The sequence below is a fragment of the Solanum dulcamara genome, chromosome 4, assembly GCF_947179165.1.
Source record: "Solanum dulcamara chromosome 4, daSolDulc1.2, whole genome shotgun sequence".
Classification (NCBI taxonomy): Eukaryota; Viridiplantae; Streptophyta; class Magnoliopsida; order Solanales; family Solanaceae; genus Solanum; species Solanum dulcamara.
Window position 1 is genome coordinate 21,650,568 of NC_077240.1, and position 27,037 is coordinate 21,677,604.

Genomic DNA, 27,037 nt, shown 5'->3' on the forward strand with positions numbered 1-27,037 from the left:
ATCCTGCTTTTGTGGCCTATAAAAGTAGAATCTTAGAAGAGTAGATGATGAGAAAATCCCTGAAGAGAATGTACTGAGTCTTTATATCTTGTTGAATATTCCTTAGGATTTTCATGGGGGGAGGCTCTAAATCTTCCCCTCACTAGTATTCTCTTTTTGCTTTTAACAGATTATATTTAATTAATGTATTTATCCACCACTTTGGTCTTTCAGTCCACTTGATCCATCTTAACTCACTTGCCTTAAATTCCCTTTTTACAAATTTTACCGTTAATCAAAATGAAGTTTAGTGAACTTGTATTTTGCTGCAAGTTGTGCTTCACATCCCTATATCTCAATATTTTGGTTAATGATTTACAAGCTCCTTACAAGTATCTGTTAATGGTCTTCTGGTCAGTGGGGTGGTATTGCGCTATTATAGCAAATAACGATTGAAGAAACTAAAATATTTTATGAGAAAAACTTCATTAGTGTTTTTGAATCTTATAAAGGAACCCTGGCCTCATGAGAAACAGGGACGTTCTGAAAATATATTACTAGTATAAATTACTGATGTAAAGTTTAGAGGAAGGCCGTTTTACTTTGGTCTAATAAAAATGTGTTTCTCACATCTAGGGATGAATTGTATATTTGTAAAAAAACAGTTGACGGTATGCTAATATCTACTGATTCTAAGAACTCCCTCTTATGCCATAAATAGAATTGTATGTTCATCATTAGTTCACCAATGCTTTACACCTAAGGGCTTTAGACTTTTTGAAAAGTTGACTTAACCGAGTCAACTACTTAGTCGAATAGTTCTTAGCGATTATCCTATTCAATAAAGTGCAGAAAAAGAGGATCAATATCATGGTAGTATCTGACTCCCCTTCAGAAACATTTATTTGTTTCATCATATTTATATACAACAAAAAGTTGCAAATTAAATGCTACATTATCTTAACGTCACAATAATAATACTATAACCAACCTGTCCCCTCCATCAAACAATAAATCCTCGCTCAAATGTAAAGGGAACCGATAAAATGGTGATGACCAAACCCCAAAATTGCTCTGGCCAAGTTTCCCAGCTCATGAGAATGAATACGTGATAGTACACAATTTTGACTCGCACCTATATCCCCTAACCTACCTTGTAAGCATTGTGCCTTGACCTCACCTCGATGCTCCTGCTGCAGCCCCTTTATCGTACTCTCCTTGCTCCTCCTTGGCAAACTCTTCAATCAATTGGCGCTGTCTTGGTGTCAAATTTCTGCACCCAAATTGCAAATTTAATCATTAGATTGCAGAATACAGGATAGCTTCAGGAGTGTACCTATGTAATAAGAATTAATTTAGAGGCCACCAAATTTTCTTAAGATTATGCTTAGAAAGTAGTCGAGGGTAGTAAAAAGTGCAGTAGTAAACAGTCATTTCCATGTTTTACACAAGGGCACCTACGTGGGAATGCAGACATTGAAGTGGACAAACTGATCCCCAAATGAGAAGGAACTCCGTCCTTTTATTCCTGCACGAGCACACAGAAATGTTAAAAGCTTGAACGAAAAAGTTTATAATGTCTCAAGAGTTGAGCAAGGTAAATTGACTCTGTGCACATTAAAAAAAATGGTTTGAGAAGCTGGGAGGCCTTGTGAACTATGTAGCTATTTGTTTATTACACACATCAGACTATAAATTGATATAACTCCAACTACGCCTCACTGTGACTTGATGATAATGGTAATTATCCAAATCAACTGATATTCAAGTATATTTGAGCATTCATCAAAAGAACTAATCAGGAAGAAAACATCCCGTATTAAACAAAGTAATTTAAAGTTGTTACCTTTCTTTTTGAGGACAACCTTTTGGCCAGGTTGAGTGCCAGCGCGAACCTACAACAAACAACAGGATGTCAAAATTTGGGCACATCGAGATCCATGATCAAAGGACCAAACTACTCCTATGTTTCGTACATCAAAAAAGTAAATTGGCCCAGAACTCATATAATGCAGGGTAAGAATGATTTGAAGACTCAAAAACTGATAACGTACTACCTCAATGCAGATTGAACAAGTACAATAATTGCTAAATTAACCTAGTCATAGTGCAGAAAATAGAATGTACTTTATGCCCTAAACTTTTATGTTTAGAAACTTTCTGGCCAAGTAGTATGTATGTGGCAATTACAGTTGTATGTACAGAAGATTCTTGACCCAAATAAAAAAGGAATTAATAACTATCTGGATGCGGATCAAACAAGTATGGAGGCTGCCTAATTTACCTAGTCTCACTGCAGAATATTTAATCTACTTCTTTTCCTTAAAATTTCTAACTCTGAGAACTTTCTAGCCAAGTGGTATATATGGCAGTTCATTTCCTATCAGTTTGTCCTTTGAAGGAATAAGGATGTGCCTTAGCATTTGTATTTCCTGATAATATCATGCTGCTCTCACTTTTTAATTCATAGAATTCTCGGCAATGCAAAAAATATCCAAGCTCTCTGCTAATTTATTTTTGATGGATACGTCTAGAGGATCTATGCCTAATCCCAGAGTTCTTTTGACACATTAAATTTTCAACATTGCCTCCAAGTAGCTCTTGAGCAGCCCCGTACTGTTCATCTCTTCCTGCCATTTTTGTAGTGTAATCACCCTACGCCCAAGCATCATAAAACCAGTATCACCTAAACTGCCAAACATATTTCTACCCTTTTAGTGTTATTTGAATGCTTTTACAATGAGAACTAGACAGGCTAAAATATGCTAATGGGAATATTTATCACGTGGAACCACATTTTCTCTCCATTTCCAATGTGTTTTCTCAACTCTCAAAGTCTGCTCAGAGAAGCATCTCACTTTTACCAAGTTGTAGGAACAATCAAAGTGCATAAGCATCAAACTATTAAACATTCTAAGAAGGAAAATAAAGGACAAAGATTAACCATGATTTTAGTACCTTAACAACAACATCTCCTGTCAGAGTTGGGACTTGGATTGTTCCTCCCAAGATTGCCTGCAGTTTAAGTATTCATCAGAATCTAACCATATTACCCAGCGAATGAAAAGAAACAACAAAATGGCAGAAGTATGTCGCCTCAGGTTGACAACTGTTATATGGCTACCAGATGTCCATATATGATGCAAAAAATACTTTTTGGTCCAGAGTTCCCAGCAGATGTTAATGTGATAAATTTTGTCAATTAGCTCGACGTGTAGAATATTAATGCACAATGTTCAGCTGGTATCCTCTATCCACTAAGTACATATAGTTTCCAATCAGTGTTACCTGATGCTTCTGTGTCATGGAACACAAAGCCACTAATAACCTAAAACTCAAGTGACCAGGGTAGGCTTCTTTAGATCACATCAATCTACTTCAAGAACTTAGGTAACATCATAATCTTTTTGTTTAGAGGTAAATGGGAATTTGAAAGGTTTAAAAGGTTATTATTATCAAAAGAGTAAGATTTGAGACAAAAAAGCTAGGAAACAGTAAAATGAGGATGATAATTTAGATACCAAAAACAACACTTGAACAGTAAGCAAAAATCTACTCGAGATTTGCGAGGGAATAGTTTGACTGTATTTACTCTATATTCCTTAATATACTTGAGCGATACATTGGTTAGATCGGCAGAGCTTATAGTTGGTTATGACAATAGTACCTGGGTGATACTCAAAACAGCATCTACATGAATATCAGAGCCTTCTCTCCGGAAAACGGGGTCTTCTCTGACCTGAAAAAAGAACACCAGAGGCCTCTATGAATAAAATGAATCAAATTTGAGAACAGAAGAAATCTGACAAATAAAATGACCATGGAAGCTTTCAACTGAACCTTAATAACAACGTAAAGATCTCCAGGTCGATTGCCTTCAGGATCTGCTCCACCACTTCCGTACACCTTGAGTTTCTCATCGGTGTCTACTCCTGTTGATGAAAAATAATGAGCGATACAAAAAATCTAGAGGCATGCACAGGCACGAGCCACAACATATTATTGTTCCCTGCTGCAGCATATATGGGCTTCCCCTTCTTGAATTGATCTTTACGTAGACAAGAATACTTGTACATGCGTGTTTTTATGGTTTGTATTTGTATCAAGTAGATGAAAGGTTTCATCGGTTTCTTTGGTTTTTCAGGAGAGGCAAAGAACCATTAAACATCACGTAATAGCAATAGAGAAAACCAGTGGAGGCAAAAATTGTCCAACACATGTTTTCCTTGTGCTATATAGAATTTCCAATGCTAAAAGGACTGTATGAGCATCCATTGGTGAAAGAAAAAGGTTTTAGTGAAAGTAAATTTGCACCAACCCACATGCATATTTTAACAATACGATGCTTTCCCCATTTTGGTTTCTTTTGCATATTTCCGAAAAAAGGCAAAAAGGGTAATTGTGGTGCACAAGTCCCAACTATGCTATAGTTCTATAACATGGTTACATCTACTTAAGTTGTTAAATCAATAATGAACGGACTCTAATAAATGGATTTCATACCAGCAGATTAAAAAAATGCATCAAGATAGGCTATGGTGACAAATCAGGTATATTTCACACCGTAAATACTTGCTGTGGCAGTCATGTATAGATGTAATATGTGGTTACAGCATACCAGGCATGATATCCACTTTCACTGTCTTTGGTCCTCGTAGAACACGGTTTCCCTTGCAAGACTTGCAGAAACTCTGTAGGCCAAGAATATTTCTGTCAATTCTTCTACCTCAAACACCACTATGCATCAAACCAAAGCCAATTCAATAAAGTAAAGGTTGAAATTCTAGTTAACACAGCAACTGGCAGTGGTTAAGAGCCCAAAGGTCATGTTGCACTCCTCCCAATGAATGTACACATTACATAAATATACGACTAAAAGTGCCAGCTGAAGAGTAGAGAAGAATGATTTTCCACAGTTCATTGTATCAAGAGGAAGACTTCAATCATCTTACAGGATATAGAACACTAGAGAATAGATACTTCCTTCGTAAACAAGAGTAGTATTCTTCCTGTTAAAAAAAACTAGAGTAATATTCTTCCAAATATCACCCAACTGAAAAAACTCTGTAGAGGATGTACATTAAGGAACCTTATCTTATCCGAGTACAGAATAATTCACCAGCAGTCATGAAGAAGAGAGAGACAACAGAAAATAAACTTCTAAAAATTTAAAAGGGATAATGTATAAGTACCTTGAACCATGACCGAAATCCCAGCGACACACCTTAATTTAACTAGGGTCCTATCCCCCCCTCCCCCCGAACTAATTTTTTTACATTTTCGTGCACCTTTTGTGCTGACGTGGCACCTTCAAACAAGTAAGTTGGTGGTGTTTGTACACACGCGCCACCACGTCAGTAAATATTTTTTAAAATTTTTAATTCTCTTTAAATCTTCTTATTTTCTTTATCTTGTATTTAAATTAAGTTAATACACGTAAAAAAAATCTGGTATTTAAACCTTTTAAAAGTTAATTAAAAGTGAAAAGATGAGAAATTAAAATAAATATTTTACATAAAAAGAAATGATAATAATTAAATATATATGTAAGTTTTAATATCAATAATTATGTGTACTAACTAATTATAAAGTTACCAATTAAAAAATGACATGTGTCCAATTTTTTTCACTCATCACTTGCCTTCAAGAGAGCGCACACTCTCTGTGCCACGTCAACTTTTACAGTGTATTTATTCCATTTTAAAATAGTTCAGGGGGGTAATAGGACCCTAGTAAAGTTAAGGTGTGTCGCTGAGAATTCGGTCATAGTTCAAGGGGTACTTATGCATTATCCCAATTTAAAATGGATATACTCTTGCCCTACTGGGATGAAGTTAGAGAAATTAAAGATTCCTCCTGTGATGTTCATGACATCTTTTAAGTCAAGGATAATAACTATACCTATTTATATAGCAAGCCAAGCACGATGACCATTTCCCATTAAAAAAAGAAGGAAAAGAACAACAGTTATATGCATGCATAACTAACAGCTCTGTTTTTTGTAGACAGGAAGTCATACCGATACGATTTTCCCTGTTCCTTTGCATGAAGCACAAGTCGTCTGAAGTGTGAAAGGACCAGTTTGCGAGATTGACTGCAAAATATTATTGAAAATATAAGATAAAAGGAGCCACCATTATACACAAAGAAACACACATGACGCCGGAAGTAAAGAATGAAACAAGCAAATAGGTACTCACCACGCCAGAACCTTTGCAGCGCCTACAAGTTTCAGGTTTAGTGCCAGGGGGTACACCAGTTCCACCTAAAAGAGAAACAAGGGAAGGAGTAAAAAGGGACTACAGTAAGTACCCAGTATAGTGGAGTTCACCTCGCTAACATGAGCTAGCAGGTGTGGACTACTTTGACTGAATTTTATAGGTTGAAAGGGGCTAGACAAACATTTACAAGCGAATTTGCAAGATATCTCCTGTACCAGCTCTCACTCAAAACCCAGTTGTAACTTATGTTGATCTTGTTCCTTATCAGGAAAAAAACTTATAAAATCTTGATATTAACCAGACTTTATCTTGTTATTTAACAGACTTTGATTAACTCATAGGCACTTCAATGCTCATGTATCACACAACAGTACTTAAGACATATCGATCTCCTATTCAGATCCCCTCCCCCCCCCCCTCCATTCCCCCACCAAAAGGAAAAGAAAACTAAACAAATCACTGGAAGTGCATATACCACAAGCAGTGCAAGGCAAATCTGTTTGGAATGTTATAGTTTTAGTGCACCCCTGAACAGCTTCCATGAAGGATAGTTCAATTGGAACCTGCATCATAAGGGACAAAAATAGTTAAAAAATAAATGGCGGAAGTGCATAGATAAAAACAGCCACAACAACAAATGAAGGAGACAGAAAAGGAGAAAACCTTAACATCCTCTCCACCCATGTCTCTGTTAAAGATGTTGCCAAAAATCTAATCTCCAATAAATGCCAAAGGAAACCGGAGAAGGGTTAGAACTCAAGCAGAAAGTAAGGATGCAAAAGAAATGGACATAAAAAAGTAACCTGTAGCAGGTTAACCTAATTTTGTGTCATATTTAGCATAAAATGACTTAAAGCTTTTAGAGTCATGATGCATCTGAAAAGCCGATAAAAGTAGATGCTTAAGAGATTAAAGAGAGCTATCAAAGCATCTGTTTTCACAGTACCTCACAAACATCTCAACAGGTAACAATGGCATCAACTATTTTTTTACTCTTTAATTTCCAATATTGGTATTAATTACTTTATATCCCAATTTATGTGGCACACTTTCCTTTTTAGTATGTCCCAAATAAATTATCAATTTAACTTTAAATTCTCATTCTACCCTTAATGAGATTATTTAAAGCCACACAAATGTCTAAGGCTTGTATTAGACTACATGTTTCAAAAATCTTCAATTCTTTCTTAAACTCAATCTCCAGTCAAACGGTGCCACATAAATTGGTATAGAGGGAGTAATACTTAATCCGCTGCCGAACAAGTACCTCTTCACAAACATGGTCTTTATAGATTCTATCCTTCTACAAATTCCCTCAAATGTCATAAGAGTCAAATAGCTTTCTAAAAAGGGGCTAAAATTTATGGAAAGGGGAGAACACGTCTCTCCTTGACAAATATAAATGAATTATCAGAACTAAACCAAAATCTGGTCCTTACATCAGCATTTTTAAAAATGTCTTCAAATGGACTTTTGAAGCCACCAAACGGATCAAATCCAGGACCTCCACCTCCACCATTGTTCATACTATTAAATGCATCATGCCCAAGCTGCATATTCAACAATGCATCAGAATGCCTCTCATTCAAGAGAAAATATAATCAAAGTCATGAATGTTTATAGGCAAAATAACCCTAATATGCAAAATAGAATAAAATATAGAAGTATATGTCTGCCAGGTTTAAGTGCAAAGTAACCCATAATGCATGTCAAACCTGATCATATTGTTCACGTGTATTATCATCCTTCAGAACCTGCAATTGCCACATAGATGAACAAACAATGTGTCATCCAAATACAGTAATGACTTCAGCAATAACTTTTTTATAGAGCAAAAAACTTCTTCAAAGTGGCCAGTACCTCATAAGCCTTTGAAACTTCTTGAAACTTTTTTTCAGCATCTGGATCATCTTTGTTCATATCTGGATGCAGTCGCTTTGCAAGCTAAGCATAACACAATGTATAATCAGTAACAAAGATAAGGTGATACCAACTCCAAAAACTTTTAATTCAAAGATGCTAGTTTAGTCATTACAAAGTCCTACTTGAGTAGAACTTAGTCAACCTTATAATTGCAAACCTTAAAGGAAAATATCAACTAATCCAGAAGGGGATTATACAAACATACCCCATAATAAGCCTTTTTTATTTCAGAGGCAGTTGCATTTCGATTGACGCCAAGAACCTCATAAAAATCTTTCATATTCATGCCTAACCAAACATTGAACAGGGAAGAGGTTATGTTAGTCAAAATTCATAAGCAATCTAAAATGAAAATACATACCAGAGAATAAAAGGCTAATTCTAACAAATACCTCCATTACCATTTTGAAAGATTACCACCAAAATTTCCAAGATGAAACATCATATGCAAAGCATTTCACAGTGGATAATAATGTTTTACTATACAAATCTTATCTGCTTCCAGATACATAGATATGCCGTTCAGATGGGTATATGAGTCACATATATGTTATTAACAGAGTAAGATGTAACCATTAAGCACATCCTGGAAACCAAGATAATGAAAGCATGCCATATATGAAACATCTTCAACCAGGATTTTGTTACTTCAACAATTTTTTTTTTGATAACGTTTATATAAATTAGACAATGGCCCCGTCCCTCTACCCTTCTTCACTTAAATACCAGACTTATGTCCAGAGTAGGGTTCGAACTCATGACGTGCGCTTAACCCACACATCACACGCTACGCGCTTACCACTAGACCATACCCCTGGGGGCACAATTTTTACTTTTTTGTGAGATGGAAAGTTTTGCATCAAGTTGTTATTTCAACAATTTACTTGCTAATTTCTTTAGAAAGGATAATTCACCTACTAGTATGCATAATAACAGATCTCATTCAACACTGGCTGCCCCCATCGCTTTTTGAAGAGGAAAATAGAGAGCAATTGAAAAAGAGAATCTACTGATTTAAAGGAAGAAACCAGTAGATGTGATTGAACTTCACCTCACCTCCACTATCTGGGAGAAACTCAGAATGCACCATTGGGCATAAGAAAAATAAATTCAGACTACCTCTGCTATCAGCTTACCTCTTCCAACTATACACAAGCTTCTCTCTCTATATATATATACACACACACACACACACACACACACAGAGGCCTATCTATCTGTCTACCATCATTCTCTGTAGGACGCATAAATAAGACTGCCTGCTAGCTAGAGCTTCTCTACTGCATTTTTTCCTCTTATTGGAAAAAGTTGCAGACTTGCAATCCACAAAAGACACCGAGAAATGCCACGGAAGTGTGGCAATTACTACCTCTGTCTTACCGGTCTCTAGGAAGATGCATAATGAGTACTTGTCAGATTTTAGAGGCCAAATGTTTTTCAATTAACTTGGAAAAAAAGTTGAAGGACAGCAAGTTAACAACCAATTCAGCTAAATGAAACTAACCCCTAGAAATAACATTAAACACATCCAGAAGAAATTATAGCTAGATTGACACAATCTATGGCATCAATTGGCAAAAAGGAACGTGCTGGAAAAGAAAGGTATTTTATCTGGTCTGATTAGCCCAATGGGAAAAAATATACCGAAATAATTTACCCATCATTCAGCTGTTTCACACAAGAACTCCAATATAGAGTCCATTACGACATTCAAGTAAAGCAGTAGACAAACTGACTAACAGAAAACAGATAGTTCATCACGATCATTAAATGGGCCAACTGATAGAGAGCTATAAATCTACGACAGGCCATATACGGAGGTGAGAAGATGGAAGCTCACTATTTGCAAGGGAGCGATTAAATGGTACCTGTTCCATGAATTGATCTTGTGGCACCAAAATTAGATTTGAATTGCCCAAGTCTTGACCAATCCCTTTCGCTGCCCCCTATGAGTACACAATAGCAAAAATCAAATTCAATTTTTTAAAGCAAATAAAACAGAACAAAATAGAAAGCCAAATTACACATACCATTCTTTGAATTGAAATAAAACAAGCCCCTTGATTGATTGCACACTGCCGTGTTATATTCCCTACAGCCGCTCTTTAACAAATATCCAGTAGCCTACAAATTTAACATTGTTCACACATCAATATACAACTGCAAAGAAGAAATGGAAAGAGAGAGAGAGAGGGAGAGGGAGAGCGGACAATACAGAAGAAAAGGTGCAGCGAGCAAGCCGATGAGCAAGACGAAGACCATTGGAGCTGACCATTTTAGTACACTGAAAAAAGTTGAAGAAAGAAAGAAAGTAAAAGGGTTGTCGATTATAAACCCTAGAAAAACCCTAGTTGGTCAAGTGAAAAAAGATAGATTTTTTTTTTCAATTGATGGGGTTTTGATAGAGAATATATGACACCCACAAGCCGCAAGCTTCTTTTCGAGCTTTGCAGTGGAAGGTTCTAGTTTAATGGCGGAAGAAGTATCAGGGGGCTCCTCCTTTTGTGGAAGCCCTTTCACAGGGCCTAATGTGGTATTAGCCTGAAATATAGGGGCTTATTTGACAAATTTATAGACCTTTTGTCTGCTAAAGTGAATCTAGGGCATACGCAAATGTTGAGAACAATGTGGAAACAAAAATTAGACGTTCTTTTTCTCCCAGAAATAAAACATTAAAAAATTCCGAAAGAAGAACATTAGTAATTCCCGTAATATATTTGGTTCAGAATTGGATAAATTTATAAGTATATATGATGATTTCACTTTCAATCCATCTTCCAATTTTTAGTAGCACAATTTTATTTTTAGGACTTTATTATTTCATTCAATAAAAATAAACTTCGGATTTCATTTTTTATACGTACTTAGTTATTATTTGACATTTTAAAAATATATGTAATAATTTAATTTATTTTTAGCGATTGATTTAAGATCAAAGAAAATTTATCATTTCATTCAAAATGTGAAGGGTTAGTATTTTCCAAACCCAAAATATTAAGATTTAAGAGGTTCAAGAGAAGTTAGAAGAATTATAATAATTTAGGTCAGTTATGTTGAGTTAATTTCTTGAATGACCACTAAACTTACGAAAATATTTTATTAAGATCATTTTTGTTTTTCTAAAACACTAAAGTCACTTAACTTATGAGATATCCTGCTACAGTCATTTTTTCATGACAACAAAGCCATCCAATTATTATAATTTTGATTCAAAAAAAGAAGATACAATTTAATATATCATATCATATTGAAATCTTATTTTTTTAATAATAAAACTTATTTAACTTACAATTGTTTTTTAAAACACCTTGTCTAGACCTTGAAATCTCCTTTGTAGCACTTATTTATTCTTTATCGCAAAATAAAATAACTATCAATTTAAAAGATAAATGCTTTCAGTTACTAATTAAAAGTGGACTAAAGTTGACCAAGTCATTTTGTCAATCTGAAACTTATTAGTAATCTCATAATGAAGATAATTATTCTCTGCTCAAAACGAATAATAAATAAATATAGTATCATTTTGAGTTGTTGATTCATTTATTTTATTCAAGACAAAGCACTAATAACTGAAAGTGAAAGTCTTAAATTGATCTTCATACTCCACTCCGCTCAAAATATTAATTTCAAATAGTGATAAATAACAATTAAATAGTAGAAAAAAAATATATAAGTTATACCATAAAATTAGATTTTGTGAATCATTATATCATTTAATTTCAATGTTTGTTTTGCTCTTCAACAAACTTATTATGTCTTGAAAAAGAACACCTACAATTTGTCATGATCAGTGACATCATAATAGAAGTTGATGTCAAGGGGACTACATCAAGGGCAATATGCTAAGAAACTTTTAAAGTTAACCATTTTTCTATTGAGTGAATTAGATGCGTAGCCAAAAAAATAAAAAAATTAGATGCGTAGTGTCATGGGTTAAATGATTTATATTATTAGGAGAAAAAAATGAAAATTTAATATGATATTGTATGGTAAATATGTGTCTTATATTTTCTGAGTCAAAAGTCAATGGTTGTGTGATTTTGTTGTTCCAAAAAGAACAATAATGACTTTGATAGAATATACCATAGGTTGAGTGACTTTATTGTCCTAAAAAAAAAGATAAAAGTGACTTTGATGAATATTTCTAAATTGAGTGATCATTCAAGGAATTGAGTCAAGTTATGCTTTTATTAATACAATTTCAATAGTTTCTTCCTTGACACAACGTTAAGAATGATTTGTTTATTTCTTCGATTCTTTAAATGTCACATATTTATAATTATGTGTTAAAGTGATTTGGATCAATACAAGTTCAGAATTGTATTGATCGACCTCCTACACATGCTAGGTCATATGTAAGCCCCAAGGAGCGCTTTTTGAAGGCCTACATACTATTTTTAGTAGCAATAACATGCCAAAAAAAAATAGAAGTGATAAATTCGATTTAGAGATTCAATTTCTTTCATTCTTTTACTTATTCATTATGGAATTCTATGCTACGTTCTTAAACAATATTATGAGTAGCTAGATTTCTTCTCTAGGATTTGATGAAATCATTTGTTGGATAAATTTCTGATTGTGATTGTGTTGGATTAAAATTAAGTTCTTCTTGTTCTCTTTTTGTTCAATACATGTTTTTTGTTGTTAATTGGCGGGCTCTTGGTTAACTACACACTATATCTTTTATTACTTTCGGAAGATTGTGAGTGAGTTTTAATTAGTTGAACGACGTCACTTCTAAATTATTGAGAGATTGACTACTTTATTAGATATAAAAACATGTTTAGAAATGATGAAACTTACCATGATCCTATTAACATGGTAAATTATTAGCTAGAGTTAGTTTGAGAGAATAACTCTAAAAAATTACTACTCTTGATCGTTTAGTTTGAGAGAATAACTCTAGAAAATTACTACTTTTGATCGAAAGATATTTATGATAAAAAAAATATTAACGATTAATTGCGAATAGTTAGGGGAAATTATAATTAACACGTTAAGAGTCTATTTCGACAATTGGGATCATTATCCTAGACCACTTAATATCTAAAGAAAATCGTTTTATCTACTTGATTACTTTACTACTCTTGTTATTCATTATTTGTAACATTAAAAATCCAAAATATTATATCTTTTGATATTTTTTGTGATATGCCTGAAAAGAACACTCTAACCATTGCTCGTTAACATGGATTGTGGTAGGATGGTTGCTGATTGAGATTCCTTCATTTTTAATTAGAAATCTCGAGTTCTAGTATCTGAGAACGGAAATTTTTTTTTGATACAAGCATCGAACCCCTGAAATAGGCTCTATTTTGCGCGAATTCAGATTTAATCAGGCCCAATACAACTACCAAACATTCGATGGGAAAGTAATGGCTTGTTGTTGATTATTTTCCATAAAGAGGAAGAAATAACAATATTGTTAAGCACTACCAGAGGAAATTCCAAAAATGCAAAGGTGCAGCAGTACCTCATGAGTTGGAGTTTAATTAGCAACCTAAAACAAAATTTCAAGCTACTTTTGTGCCAATACAGTAGAAGCTTCACTTCTGTCAAAAGGAATTTACCAATATATATATACACACAAAAAAAAATATCTTTTATGTACATGATATAAATTTTCGACGAGAGATAATTGCCCGTGCCATTGTCATGTCCATCACCACAACCCAATGTCACTAGTCCTCTCGTAGTCCAAGTTGATACCATAATGCAGCACATCAGCAATTTTCATCAGCATATCTCGTCCAAATGATATCTATATCCTTAATTTGATCAGATGGCATGAACAGTCTCTCCACATCCTGGGACAAATTCGAAGTTTTTGATACTGCCAAAGAACCATCCTTCAATACTTCATCATCCGGTGCTAGCAAATAAATGCCAATAAAAACAGAAATCATTCCAAGAACGAACATTATTGTTCTTAAAGCATCAAACACCTTGTATTCCTCAAAGTAGACAAATCCAGTACAAATAGAGAAAAACGTCCAAGCTATTTGAAACATAGGGACAATAAGTATTGCATCAAATCGCGAAAGCCCTTCGTTTAACCTTGCCATCCAAAATCCACCTGTACTTAGAAACATCAACAGCATTGAATACGTAAACCCGCTGTGCAAAGTTGAATAATCACCACCACCACTCGATGACATTGACAATCTTAACATGTTTGAAAGAGACTTGGCGAACAATACTGAACACGATCCGATTGCACCAGAAACAACTGCATATGAAAATGGAACCAGCATTTGCCCTTTTCCTCTTTTGTAAATTGAATGATGTAAAACAACAACTAAGACCAAACTGAGACAGTACACCAGAAATATAACGTTGGTGTAATTTTCACTCAATTGCTCTGTTGTGTAAACAGGGGACTGATGGTTACCAAAGGCTACAAGGAAAATGTTTCCAACAACAACAAAAGCTGTGGCTAACAGTAATTTGATTGTCACTGTTTTGTTCAATATGAAGTACGCGAAACCGATGTTTGAGATGAACTGTATAGATCCTAAAGCTGCTAGAAGTGATTGAGCAGCATAGCCAAATGAAATGAAATTGAGACAATTTCCAATTGTAAAGAAGAGAATACCAATTCTCCATGCTTGGAAGTATATAATGGGCTTCATTCTAGCCCTTAAATTTCTCTCATCATGAGCTAATTTAAGGAGGTTGGTTCCAAAGTTGATGAAAATGCTTCCCAACAAATTGATTAAGGCTCCAGTTATCCAATCCCCCATGGATGGAAAAAGTCCACACTAACGGAGTCAGGAATTCTATTAAGGGTCTCACAAAAAAATAAAAAAAATGCAAGAATGTTACACTTGAGATTTATACCTGCAACCTAAATCAATTTTTGAGCCAACACGTTTGTCACTATACTAGAAGCCTCTAATTGCACAGCATAATTTCAATTGAACCATCTTTAAATCATGTAGCTTCGCCCCTGCCTCAAAGATTGTTCACAGTGAAAGAGTACTAACAATTGCATGTGTTGATAAAACACCGAATTATGGTCTAAAATATATGCGTATAGTTAAAAATTGGTCTTTCTTGGGACTGCAGATTTAAATTATGTGCAGAAAGAATAAAGGATTTTTACAATGATATTGGAAGCTTAAAAGTCAAAAGGTTCGAAGAGGGAAGCAGCCAGAAAAGAGGAGTAGATATAATTTGACCAAGGAAAAGTCAAAGCTGGTGCCTGGTGGCTTTTTCGAGTCTTTCTTTCTTCTTTCCTTCTTTTTTCATACAGTATACATTTGGATTTAGGAATAATGTCAATGCTTTATGTCTCTAGAAGTTTAGACATATAATTTAACCTTCCACGCACCCTTTAAAATCACACTTACATTATTTAACTTGTACATTTGTAATAACAATACCCTATAGGATGACAACTAATAATAAAATTGTGGATAAAGTTGTATGAGGAGAAAACGGTCTCGAGTAGGTGGACAAATGATGCGGCAATATATGGCAAGAATAATCGATTATAATAGTCTGATAATAAGCATTGAATAACATCTTCGGAATGTGATCAATACATGTAACTCAGTTTGAGAAGGTTCTGAATTTGATACCATAAGATCAATGTAAGGCCTGTCAAGCTCTGGAGACATAGGATCTGAATTTAATACTGTCGGATCATTGTAAGACCTGTCAAACTTCGGAGACACAAGATAAAATTCGAATACAAAACCACAACCAAACAAGATAAGAATGAGATATAGACTTTGTCAATCCGCATATCACAAAGATATTAATATTCTCGTTGATTGATGTGCAATTATAGTGTTCATGGCTAAGAAGAGGACTTGAGAGTGACGGATTCCATGGAGCCTACTCCTTAGGGTTTCTCAATAAATACTCCTTCCATTTCTAATTACTTGTCAAATTTTGATTTTGACACACCTATTAAGAAAACAATAGTTGATATAGTGAGTTTACTATTTTACCCCTATTAATTGATAGAGTTTTAAACATATTTAATCACTATATTTTTCAAAGACATCAATTCAATTTTAATAAATTGAGGGTATAATAGAAAGAAAAAAATTGTCCTTTCTTGATTTGTCAAAAATAACAAATAAAAAGAGAAATCGAATTAGAAAATATTTGACAAGTAAATAGGAACGGAGGGAGTAGTCATTTAACCATTGTATTAGGAGTTTCACAATTTCTCATTAAGCATTATATACACGATTTCATAAGATACCAAGTTATATCATTTCCCAATTCATTTATTTTATCATTGCATTTATGATTATTATCATTCAATTATTGCTTACATCGCATTATTATTCCGTCATAAAGGCCAATTCAATCTATCTGTTCTTAACACTTTGCATAACTTCAATGGTAAGGATAAACAAAAGTGGCACTCGATTAATTTAGGTTTACTTATACAGCTTCTAACGTAAATGTACTGCCGACAAAAAGGAATTTCAACAAAAAATGATAATATATAATGTATCGATATTATATAAATAGTGTATAATCGTGTATATATAATGTATATCTATGTATCAAAAATATATATACATTTATATACACTGTTATACAATTTTTATACATAATTGAATTGTTTTTCCAATCCTGACTAGCTCATACCTCTTTTAAACACTCTCAAATTTTAGACATGAGCTACTTTCAATATTTCAATTTTTTTTATATATTATTTATTCGAAACAATTCACATTTACAATATATCGAATTTTAAAATTTGAGCTTGAAACTCTTTGATGGCAGATTTCAATGGCAAAGCAAAAATATAGCCTATTCTATAACTAATGAGTTTCAAAGGTGATCATAAATTAATATAGAAGAAAATATTGGCTCCTTAAAATACAGGCAGTGGTATATTGGCTACAAATTAAAGTGCCGAAGCCAATTAAGATAATAAATGATAATTAGGCTATTTTGAGAAAGGAATTATGATCGAACGGTCATTTTCATTCGATCGTTTAGATATCGATTTCACCTCGATGGTTAGGCTGCCATGCCCTTAGAGTCTATACGAGATAGATAGACTCTTGGAATTATGACATATTTGTTTACTTGAACATAATTTCTTTCCACGAAAAGAAGAGAAACAATTCATTTCACAAAATAAAAAGTTTTTTTACGAGTTACAAATAAAAATTCCTCTTTATTTAATTTGTTACGAAATCGACCATAGATCAATTCCCCTTTTATTTGGGAGTGTTGACTGCATCCCAGTTCTGAGCTTCATGTTACTCTTTCCAAGTGACATGTGGGCATCCCAATTGGACTGATTGGCATGACATTTTCTCCTTTTGAGTCTGTAAAACCAGAATTTCGATCAAATCACACATGCTAGCATACATTATTATCACAAATTAAAATATTTAACACATCAATTTATAATACTCTATATAATTACTAACACTATGTTTTGAAGTATCATATTGTATTGTATGTATTGTATCGTACTCTATTTTAATGAATATAATATTTGGATAGATTGTATTATTCCCCGTCGTTACATAATGTCACACATTAATTAACAATTCGAATGATAAACCTACGATAAAAGTAGGACATATGGTAGAGCTACTATGAAAAGTTAGGGTAAAGGATAAAAATAAGATTATTAAATAATAAGTAAAGACAATAAGAAGAAAATATTACGATAACGACGTGATCATACCAAAATGATCGTTACACAAATTGGGACTTTTCATCATTACATATGAATTTAAACGATACGATATAATAAAATTTAAGTAACAGTCAAAAAAAATATTATATTTAAACTAACAATATAACCATCCGAGATAACCTAGGTGAATATTGAAATAATTCTTTAAAGTAAATGCAACTTTTTTCTAGTCTAGAGGAAGGGAAGTAATTATGGAAGTGATTAAGAAAAGAATAAAGCATTAAAAGGCATCTTTGGGAATTTAAATATGTCCTTTAGCCTTCTTTTTTTTGGCTTCAGTTGTGTGTGTGACATCTTTGGATCCTCACATGCTTCTCTTCATGCTCTACTAAGAAGAATGGAATGCCTTAAAAGATCGCAAGATCAAAGTAAGGCATTTTCATTTTATTCTCTCCTTTTCCCTTTTTAAATTCTCTCCCCTCTTTTACTTTTTTTATTTCTTTTTCTCTATGTTTACGTTGGATCTAATCAATATACACTGTCAATCTAAAAGAATTCCGTACTATCAATGCATTTTAATATGTTTCCAAGTTACTCATTTCACTTATTATGGACGATTAATTATATTTTAGACGATCTGATAGTTAAATTTTTGGAGTCAGATAAATAACTTTTGCCTAAAAGCGGGGTTATCATAGCTCTCGAGAGACGATAGGCATTACTATAAATTTTTTAAAACTTAAAAGCAAGAAAAGAATAATCATTGGATCTACATCTAGAATGTTCTCAGTTTCTAGCTTAAAGTACCAAATAAAAGCCAAAAGAGAATGAAGTGTGGACTAAATTAACCAGCAGCAGATTATATCTTAATCCAAAAATGTATGTTTGAAAGCATTAGAAGAGTATCAGCAGTCACTTTTAGCCAAGATTTCCTAGGTTGGTTTGAACAATATAAAGAATTTTTACACGATCCGTGCAATATAGTACGCTTATAAAGACAATTATGTGTTGTTTTAGGTCACTTTAACATGATGATGTACATATCAGTGCATATAAGTTAAACTCTTATTTGGACCTAAACTTACATGGAAGAGTACTGCTTTTGGTTTTTTCACATGAGACTCTAGTCTTCATGTTCAAGCAGACATAAACAAATTCATTCTTCATCTACATTTTTCAAATTTTATTTTCTTCCTCTTCTTCTTTTCTCTGCATATCACATTGTACTATTAGTTGTTTTCTACTTTGCCAAAAAAAATTATTCCTTTCACTCCATTTCTGTTGCATAGAATATTTTTCTAGAACTATTGAGCTAGCTTCTTCGTCAAATCATTCTTTTCTTGTAGAATGCACCTTGATACTACACTAAAAACAACAAACACAAAGTTGTTTACTTCCTTCCCTTAACTTACTACTATCTTTGTTAAATATTAGAATCTGGTTGCTTGAGACTTGAGTCTTGAGATATCTTGAAAAGAGTTATTTCTTGGTGGCAAAAACAAGAACAAAAAGGGAGGGAGATATGAAGCTCATAGTAGAAGTAATAGATGCTTATGATCTTATGCCCAAAGATGGTGAAGGATCAGCAAGTCCATTTGTAGAAGTTGATTTTGAAAACCAACTTAGCAAAACCAGAACAGTCCCAAAAAATCTCAACCCCACTTGGAACCATAAACTCATCTTCCATCTTGACGATATTAAAAATCACCGATACAAATACATTGATGTTTCTGTGTATCATGAGAGAAGGCCTATTCCAGGGAGAAACTTTCTTGGAAGGGTGAGAATTCCTTGCTCAAACATAGTCAAGAAAGGGGAAGAAGTTTATCAAAGATTCCAGCTTGAAAAGAAATGGTTTTCCTCATTTGTTAAAGGAGAGATTGGCCTCAAAATATACATTTCAACACAATCTGATCCAAATTTATATCCTCAAATATCTTCTATCCAGCCAAGCCCAAAATCTTCTAGTCCTTCAAATATCCCGTCCATCGAAAATCCAGAACATTTAGATAATCCACCATCTTCACTTCTTGCCTCTGAAGTTTCTAGTCTTGATACTCCTAAATCTAGTGACAGTTCAGAAGTACTAAAAACTGAAAACACTGCAATTTCTGCTGCTGATCAGTCTTCAAGCTTTGCTGTAGTAGAAAAACCTGGTAATCTTACTCCAAGTGAGCAGGCCACGGAATCAGTTCAGCACATTGAAGAAAGATCTCAATTTATTTTCAAACATCAAGCTATGCAGCAGCCAGTCATATCAATAAGGAAGAGACCAGGTTTCCAAACGACTATGCAACATCAAGTAGACCACCCCCGAGCTATTCATAACCACCCAGGTGTCCAACTGCCAATGCAGCATCAAGTAGACCACCCCCGAGCTATTCATAGCCAGCCAGGTGTCCAGCCGCCAATGCAGCATCAAGTAGACCAACCCCGAACTATGCATAACCACCCTAACGATGAGTATGAGCTGAAGGACACAAATCCTCAGCTTGGTGAGCAATGGCCACGTGGTGGAGTCTATGGAGGAAGAGGATGGATGAAAAGTGATAGATATGCAAGCACATACGACCTTGTGGAGCAGATGTTTTATCTTTATGTTCGTGTTGTTAAGTCCAAAGATCTTCAACCAAATGTCCTCACCGGTAGCTGTGACCCATATGTGGAGGTGAAGATGGGGAATTACAAAGGAAGGACAAAGCATTTTGACAAGAAAATGAATCCCGAGTGGAACCAGGTATTTGCTTTCTCTAAAGATCGAATTCAATCTTCAGTTCTTGAAGTTTATGTGAAGGATAAAGATATGATGGGAAGAGATGATAATCTTGGAAAGGTGGTTTTTGACTTGAATGAGGTCCCAACAAGGGTTCCTCCTGATAGTCCTCTGGCTCCTCAATGGTACAGACTGGAGGATCGACGAGGAGAAGGGAAAGTAAGAGGAGAGATCATGCTTGCTGTTTGGATGGGAACACAAGCAGATGAAGCATTTTCAGATGCCTGGCATGCAGATGCTGCATTTGTTCATGGAGAGGGGGTTATGAGCGTCAGGTCCAAAGTTTATGTCTCTCCAAAACTTTGGTACCTGAGAGTAAATGTTATTGAAGCTCAAGACATCATCCCGAATAACCAGAGCCGCCTCCCTGAAGTTTTTGTGAAAGCCCAGGTGGGAAATCAGGTGCTCAAGACCGATATATGCCCTGCTCGAACAGCAAATCCAATGTGGAATGAGGATTTGGTTTTTGTAGCTGCTGAGCCTTTCGAGGAACAGCTAGTCCTCAGCATTGAGGACCGTGTTCACCCTATGAAAGATGAGATTCTTGGAAGGATAAGTTTCCCACTCAACACGTTTGAGAAGAGGCTTGACCACCGGCCTGTTCATTCGCGCTGGTTCAACCTTGAAAAGTTCGGTTTTGGTTCCTTGGAAGTTGACAGAAGGCAAGAGCTTAAGTTTTCAAGCAGAGTTCACCTCAGAGTATGCCTTGAAGGTGGATATCATGTGCTGGATGAATCAACCATGTACATAAGTGATCAAAGGCCAACAGCACGACAGCTGTGGAAACCGCCGGTGGGAATATTGGAAGTTGGCATATTAGGTGCAGAAGGGCTTCTTCCAATGAAGATGAAGGACAGCAGAGGAAGCACAGATGCCTATTGTGTGGCTAAATATGGTCAGAAATGGGTAAGGACAAGAACCATTCTTGACACTTTCGGCCCCAAATGGAATGAGCAATACACTTGGGAAGTTTATGATCCTTGCACAGTTATCACATTGGGTGTCTTCGATAACTGCCACTTGGGAGTTGAGAAGCAAGGGACTGGAGCAGCACGAGACTCACGAATAGGGAAGGTGCGTATAAGATTATCAACGTTAGAATCTCATCGAATTTACACTCATTCTTATCCCCTTCTTGTTCTGCACCCATCAGGGGTTAAGAAAATGGGGGAACTCCAATTGGCAGTAAGATTCACAAGCCTCTCTTTAGCCAACATGATACATACTTATGGCCACCCCTTGCTTCCCAAAATGCACTACCTTCATCCCTTTACTGTCAATCAAGTAGACAACTTGAGATACCAAGCTATGAGCATTGTTGCTGTTAGGCTTGCTAGAGCTGAACCACCACTCAGGAAAGAAGTTGTAGAGTACATGCTAGATGTGGATTCCCACATGTGGAGTATGAGAAGAAGCAAGGCTAATTTCTTTAGGATCATGTCACTTCTTTCAGGCATAATCTCTGTTAATCGATGGTTTGGTGATATATGTCACTGGAAAAATCCAGTCACCTCAGTATTGGTTCACATCCTCTTCTTGATACTGATCTGGTATCCAGAGTTGATTCTTCCAACTCTGTTTCTCTACATGTTCCTTATTGGACTATGGAACTATCGGTTTCGGCCAAGGCACCCTCCTCACATGGACACTAAGCTTTCATGGGCAGAAACAGTGCACCCTGATGAGCTTGATGAAGAATTTGACACGTTTCCAACATCTAGGCCCCACGACATTGCTCGAATGAGGTACGATAGGCTGAGAAGTGTGGCTGGGAGGATACAGACCGTGGTCGGTGACATAGCAACACAAGGGGAGAGGCTGCAGGGGGTGCTAAGCTGGAGAGATCCAAGAGCAACCAGCTTGTTTATTATGTTCAGTCTTTTTGCTGCAGTTATGCTTTATGTGACCCCCTTCAGAGTGGTGACTTTAGTTGCTGGATTATATATGTTGAGGCATCCCAGGTTCAGAAGCAAGATGCCTTCTGTTCCCAGCAACTTCTTCAAGAGATTACCAGCCAGAACAGATAGCATGCTGTGATGCAAGAGGCTCAAAATCAAGCTCTACTTTTATTTTGCAAAATAATAGTTTCATGGTTAATCCTTTTTATAAGTTGCAGTTTTATGTAAAATTCCAAGACAATATATGAATTTACTCTTGATTTAGCTTTTGGCAACTACATAAGAAGATTGCTTTTAATGTAAATACATATACAAGCTACTGTATGGCCGAAATAACTGATCTCATGAAAGTGAATTAGTTTTTGTTTTTCTTTCTTTTTTTTTTTTGGGGGGGGGGGGGGGGGGGAGGGAGGAAAGTTAATGGGACAAAAGAGACCGACCCATTAGCATGAAATCTGTCAATCCCGAAGTGCACAAGATACTTTTAATAATGTAATAAATGAATTATTCAAGCTTGAAAGGAAAACTAGGTAGAGGAAGAATTGAGTGATCTTGGTTTCATTTGTAAGTCAATGAGCACGAACACTGCATTCTTTTCTTGTTTTAGCTTCCAATTTTCAAACTTAACAGTTCACATCAGAGTAGAGCACAGGAGGTGGTTATGTAAACAGTTATTCATCAAACAGAGTCAATGATTGCTACCCTTGATGAAAACATAAATCGATGTAAAAGGGTCTAGGGGGGCAGGAAGAATAAACAGGATTATTCATTCTAATATCAGGGTGATACTAACCTGAAATTTATGGGAAACCATGTGTCGCAGACGCTAATAATAAACAGGTCCAATAAATATTTCACAAGTCAGTTTTGTCCCATATACTCCACTATATAGTACTTCCACACCATGGAGATTGAAGCCACAAGCCGTTAACATGGAACCAAGTTCATCCACCAGCGAACTGGATTCTGATCCTGCTTCCTTCATTGTGTTAGAAAATGGCGTTGCATCAACAAACTTCCCATGTAAAGCACCTCCCTGTTCGGAGTTAGCATATATATAAAAAAAACTTGTGGTCATCCATGTCAAGCTAGATGAAAAATATATTCCATAAACAAGAGATATGTTCAGCATATGAAGCCAACAGCCAATAAACAAATATAAACTACCACAAAAATTACTTGAATATATTACTGTCTGGAGAGCAACAACCTCGAAACCAGATACTTTTGCTTGAAATAAGTAACACCATAAGAGGCGGAAGAGAAAACAGACCTTAGCAGCAATTGACTCCAACAGCATAGCAATCGTCATCCTTGAAGGGAAAGCATGAGGATTGATAATAAGATCTGGTCTCATTCCTGTAACTCCTGAGAAGGGCATATCAATATCAGGCCATAATTGAGAGCAAAAACCCTTTTGCCCATGTCGGCTGCTAAATTTATCACCAATTACAGGATTCCTGGAGCGCCTAAAACGTATATTTGACTGCTAAGAAGAAATGAAAATTGTTGTCAAAAGTTGAATAATTTGAAGCTTTTTGAAGTCATGACAGCAGAGTATATTTTTTAGCTGAGAGGATTGTCCATCATGTACTAACAAAGAAATTGCTATTACAACAACAACAAAAAGAAACTGACAAGTATAAACCTTCAACTGCAGCATCAAAGGAACCATCCCATACTTTAGAAAACAGAAGAGGCGGTAAATAGTACCAAAAAAAACCTGAAGAACATGAAATTGTAAATCTTCCAAGGCAGACATGAACACCCAAGAAAACATCAACTTACCTTAATACAATAAAATAAAGAGAGATATTGACAAGGCAATAATACGTAGATCCTATAGCAAACAACTGAGACTTCATTGACTAGTGATCTATGCTAAATAAAAGTTGACATTGAGTTCATGAGATGGACTGCTAGTAGCTAGAGATTATGGTTTTCTTTTTTACCCTATCAAGGATGGACCGACCATTACAACCAGTGCAACTACATCAGAGACCAAGAAACAATTGAGGTTATCCATAGCTCAAGAAGTTTCATGCACAGACGTATGTCATTGACTAAAAGGTTTGTCCTGTAGGTTCCCGTTTTGCCTTAAAAAGAACTTATAAAATGCAACTCCTGGTCAAAATCAGGTGATTCTCCTCCTAGTTCTCATAATTAATAAGCTGCTGATATCCAGTAAAATATTCATAGAAAGATTGAGAAGGCATAAATTTGAGGAGTTGGGTAGACGCGGGGGAGGACAACATTAAGTTACGTACCAATGTTAGATCAGAAATCTCAGAAGCAGGGAAAGAATTGAAGCCAATGGGCCACCTCAAAGTCAGAGAGTCGCCTATCATGATAGGCTCTCAAATCAATCTAAACCGTGACGTTATCAAAGAAAGCAACCAGGAAAAACAGATTAAAACACTGAGGTCGCTCTCCTTAACAGTTGTCAGCTAAGTTGTGCCAACAACCAACAAGATGTTGTTCAGCCATCCATTTGTTTCCGACTAACAACTCCAAAATCCATTCTCAAGCATAGGTATTAACAACTTGCCAAGGCGAATAAACACTACTACCTTAAAGCAAAGGGACAGAGGAAAGTAAAAGTACCATTCCCATGATCCCTCACTTTTCTCTTTCCCATCCCCTAACCAGGTGCGATTCTATAAAATACACTTGAAGATATTTAATTGTACACCGAGGATTAATCCCATTAAGTTCATGAAAACTAAACATTCATCTCTTTCACCTGACAAAAGCAAGGGACTTGAGGAAAAGAGGCATCGATAATCCTAGATGAGAACTAGCATAGCAGAATCCAATATGATACCGGGAAGGGTCTTCAAGAAGATGGATAACAATGCATCTGAGGAAGAATCTGAACCAGACAAGAGGAAGCGATTTGATACAGAATCTGAGTGCCCTATAAATGCTAACATTATGGGAATACAGCTATTGTTGGCTATTGATGATACGCCGCAGAGGTGGCAGAGCACACAATAGCTCCTGAAGTTCTAGATATTACTATTGAACTCAGATAAGACAATAATTTAAGCATTCGAGTTCTTTTTGTGAGACCGATAAATCCCTGAGTGCCAGTGGTGCATGATTTGAAACTCACATGTTGTACCCTTTGCTATGATGCCGAAGCCCCAAGGGCTAAGTGTTGGAAAGTCTTTTGTGCCGGTGGTTGCAAATAAGACCAAGGAATAAGCGAAGTTGTTGGACCAGAAGAAGCAATTCAGATTGACATCTAAAGAGGTCGAAGGCCAGTGTAAACTGTATGATGGCAAACAAATAAGGAATACATTCAGATGTTATTCACTTTTTAAGCATATCAGCAGAGGATTATAAGATTATGAATGGACTACTTCTTGATAAGGGTTTCTGCATATTTTATTAAACATGGGTGGTATCCACCTATGGAGGGTTGATGGACTAAATTATTCATTTACACTCTCCTAACCCATTTTTCAAAAGATTTTAGGTTTAATGTTCTCCCTGCCAAATGCTTTATCCTAATATCACAAAACCTTATTTTCCGTCTTGACAGTTTATAAATTAACCATTAGACACTTCAATTTCAGCAATCATAGCAGTTTAAACAACTTTAGAACATGAAGGGGATAACTCATAAACGCACACACTAAAAAATTCAACCAGGAAGAAAGATGTATTTAAGCTAACAACATTTGGGTCTGTTTCAGAACTCTAAAATCATGATGAGAACTAAGCAGATCTTACTTTGCAATATAGTTTGAAGTTTATATTGATCTAGTTAAATCCAGTTTGTCTTCGGTCCCTGCTTGGTAAAGGTTGGCGTTAGTCAAGATTTCTTTCTATTCATTGCCAAACTTGTGGATCTAGATCAAATTTTTATTAACTTGCATGCCAAACATTCCATATACATCAAAGGTGCCAAATGAATGTAACTATAGCAAAAATAATTTGCATGTGAAGTAGTAGGAAAAATATTGTCTATGTACGACAGGGTACATGGAGTGTGTTTTGCTCAAACTCTAGATTAAGGCTCTTTAAAATGGCAGGCACGTCTTTGGGATGTACAGGGAGAATAGGGACTTTCCAGCTTCTGCTGTATGGCCAACAAAGCACACAAGAAAGCGAACCTTTCTGGTCTGAAAAGAAGCTTAGAGAGATTTTGATTGCTGAATTTGATACTAAGAAAATGTATACATATTAATCAGTGTTTCTTACATAAAAAGATAGCAGTTCAACACTTCAACCACTGTAAAGTAACTTATACACTGTGGCAGTCGATGCTGAATCTATTTGGTATAAGAGCTAGACAATGCCTAAAACTCTGAAATGGTTACTAAGAAGCTGCGGAATGAGTAGAAGCCATAAAACCTGGGATATCACTCCACACGTCATTATGTGAACAATGCAGCGTGAAATGAACTCTATTATAACTTTTTAAGGATAAAAAATTCAATCATAAAGTTCCACAGGACCCGTTTTGTGAATAAACAACAATTCTATAGGAATTTGCTGTCTGTAGTTTTTTTTGGGTAGTACACACGTCTTGCTATTCCGTGAATAGTATCCACACATGATCGAATGGAGTTCTGTAGAGGGGAACTCTTCCCTATACAGTTTGCAGGTA

At 35.4% G+C, this 27,037-nt stretch overlaps 4 protein-coding genes across 4 annotated transcripts; 1 reads left to right on the forward strand and 3 right to left on the reverse strand.

Annotated features, from left to right (window-relative positions):
- Nucleotides 1-847: 847 nt before the first annotated feature.
- On the reverse strand, nt 848-10,653 carry LOC129886916 (chaperone protein dnaJ GFA2, mitochondrial). Its single transcript, XM_055961821.1, has 18 exons — nt 10,339-10,653; nt 10,154-10,247; nt 9,992-10,069; nt 8,329-8,411; nt 8,061-8,144; nt 7,916-7,954; nt 7,640-7,750; nt 6,864-6,911; nt 6,676-6,763; nt 6,180-6,244; nt 5,999-6,073; nt 4,598-4,670; nt 3,820-3,911; nt 3,647-3,718; nt 2,938-2,994; nt 1,826-1,874; nt 1,441-1,507; nt 848-1,252 (listed from the first exon to the last, which is right to left on the reverse strand). The coding sequence occupies exons 1-18, from the start codon at nt 10,396-10,398 to the stop codon at nt 1,156-1,158; spliced, it is 1,332 nt and encodes a 443-aa protein (XP_055817796.1). The 5' UTR covers nt 10,399-10,653; the 3' UTR covers nt 848-1,155.
- Nucleotides 10,654-13,468: 2,815 nt separating this feature from the next.
- On the reverse strand, nt 13,469-15,229 carry LOC129886918 (probable magnesium transporter NIPA8). The gene has a single exon (XM_055961823.1). The coding sequence runs from the start codon at nt 14,864-14,866 to the stop codon at nt 13,847-13,849; it is 1,020 nt and encodes a 339-aa protein (XP_055817798.1). The 5' UTR covers nt 14,867-15,229; the 3' UTR covers nt 13,469-13,846.
- A 1,804-nt stretch (nt 15,230-17,033) lies between these two features.
- Nucleotides 17,034-23,883, reverse strand: LOC129886920 (DNA-directed RNA polymerase I subunit 2-like). Its single transcript, XM_055961825.1, has 3 exons — nt 23,693-23,883; nt 23,213-23,455; nt 17,034-17,428 (listed from the first exon to the last, which is right to left on the reverse strand). Exons 1-2 carry the CDS (start codon nt 23,798-23,800, stop codon nt 23,246-23,248), a joined length of 318 nt encoding a protein of 105 aa, XP_055817800.1. The 5' UTR covers nt 23,801-23,883; the 3' UTR covers nt 17,034-17,428; nt 23,213-23,245.
- Nucleotides 18,983-22,577, forward strand: LOC129886917 (FT-interacting protein 1). Its single transcript, XM_055961822.1, has one exon. It carries the CDS (start codon nt 19,271-19,273, stop codon nt 22,556-22,558), a length of 3,288 nt encoding a protein of 1,095 aa, XP_055817797.1. The 5' UTR covers nt 18,983-19,270; the 3' UTR covers nt 22,559-22,577.
- Nucleotides 23,884-27,037: the final 3,154 nt, after the last annotated feature.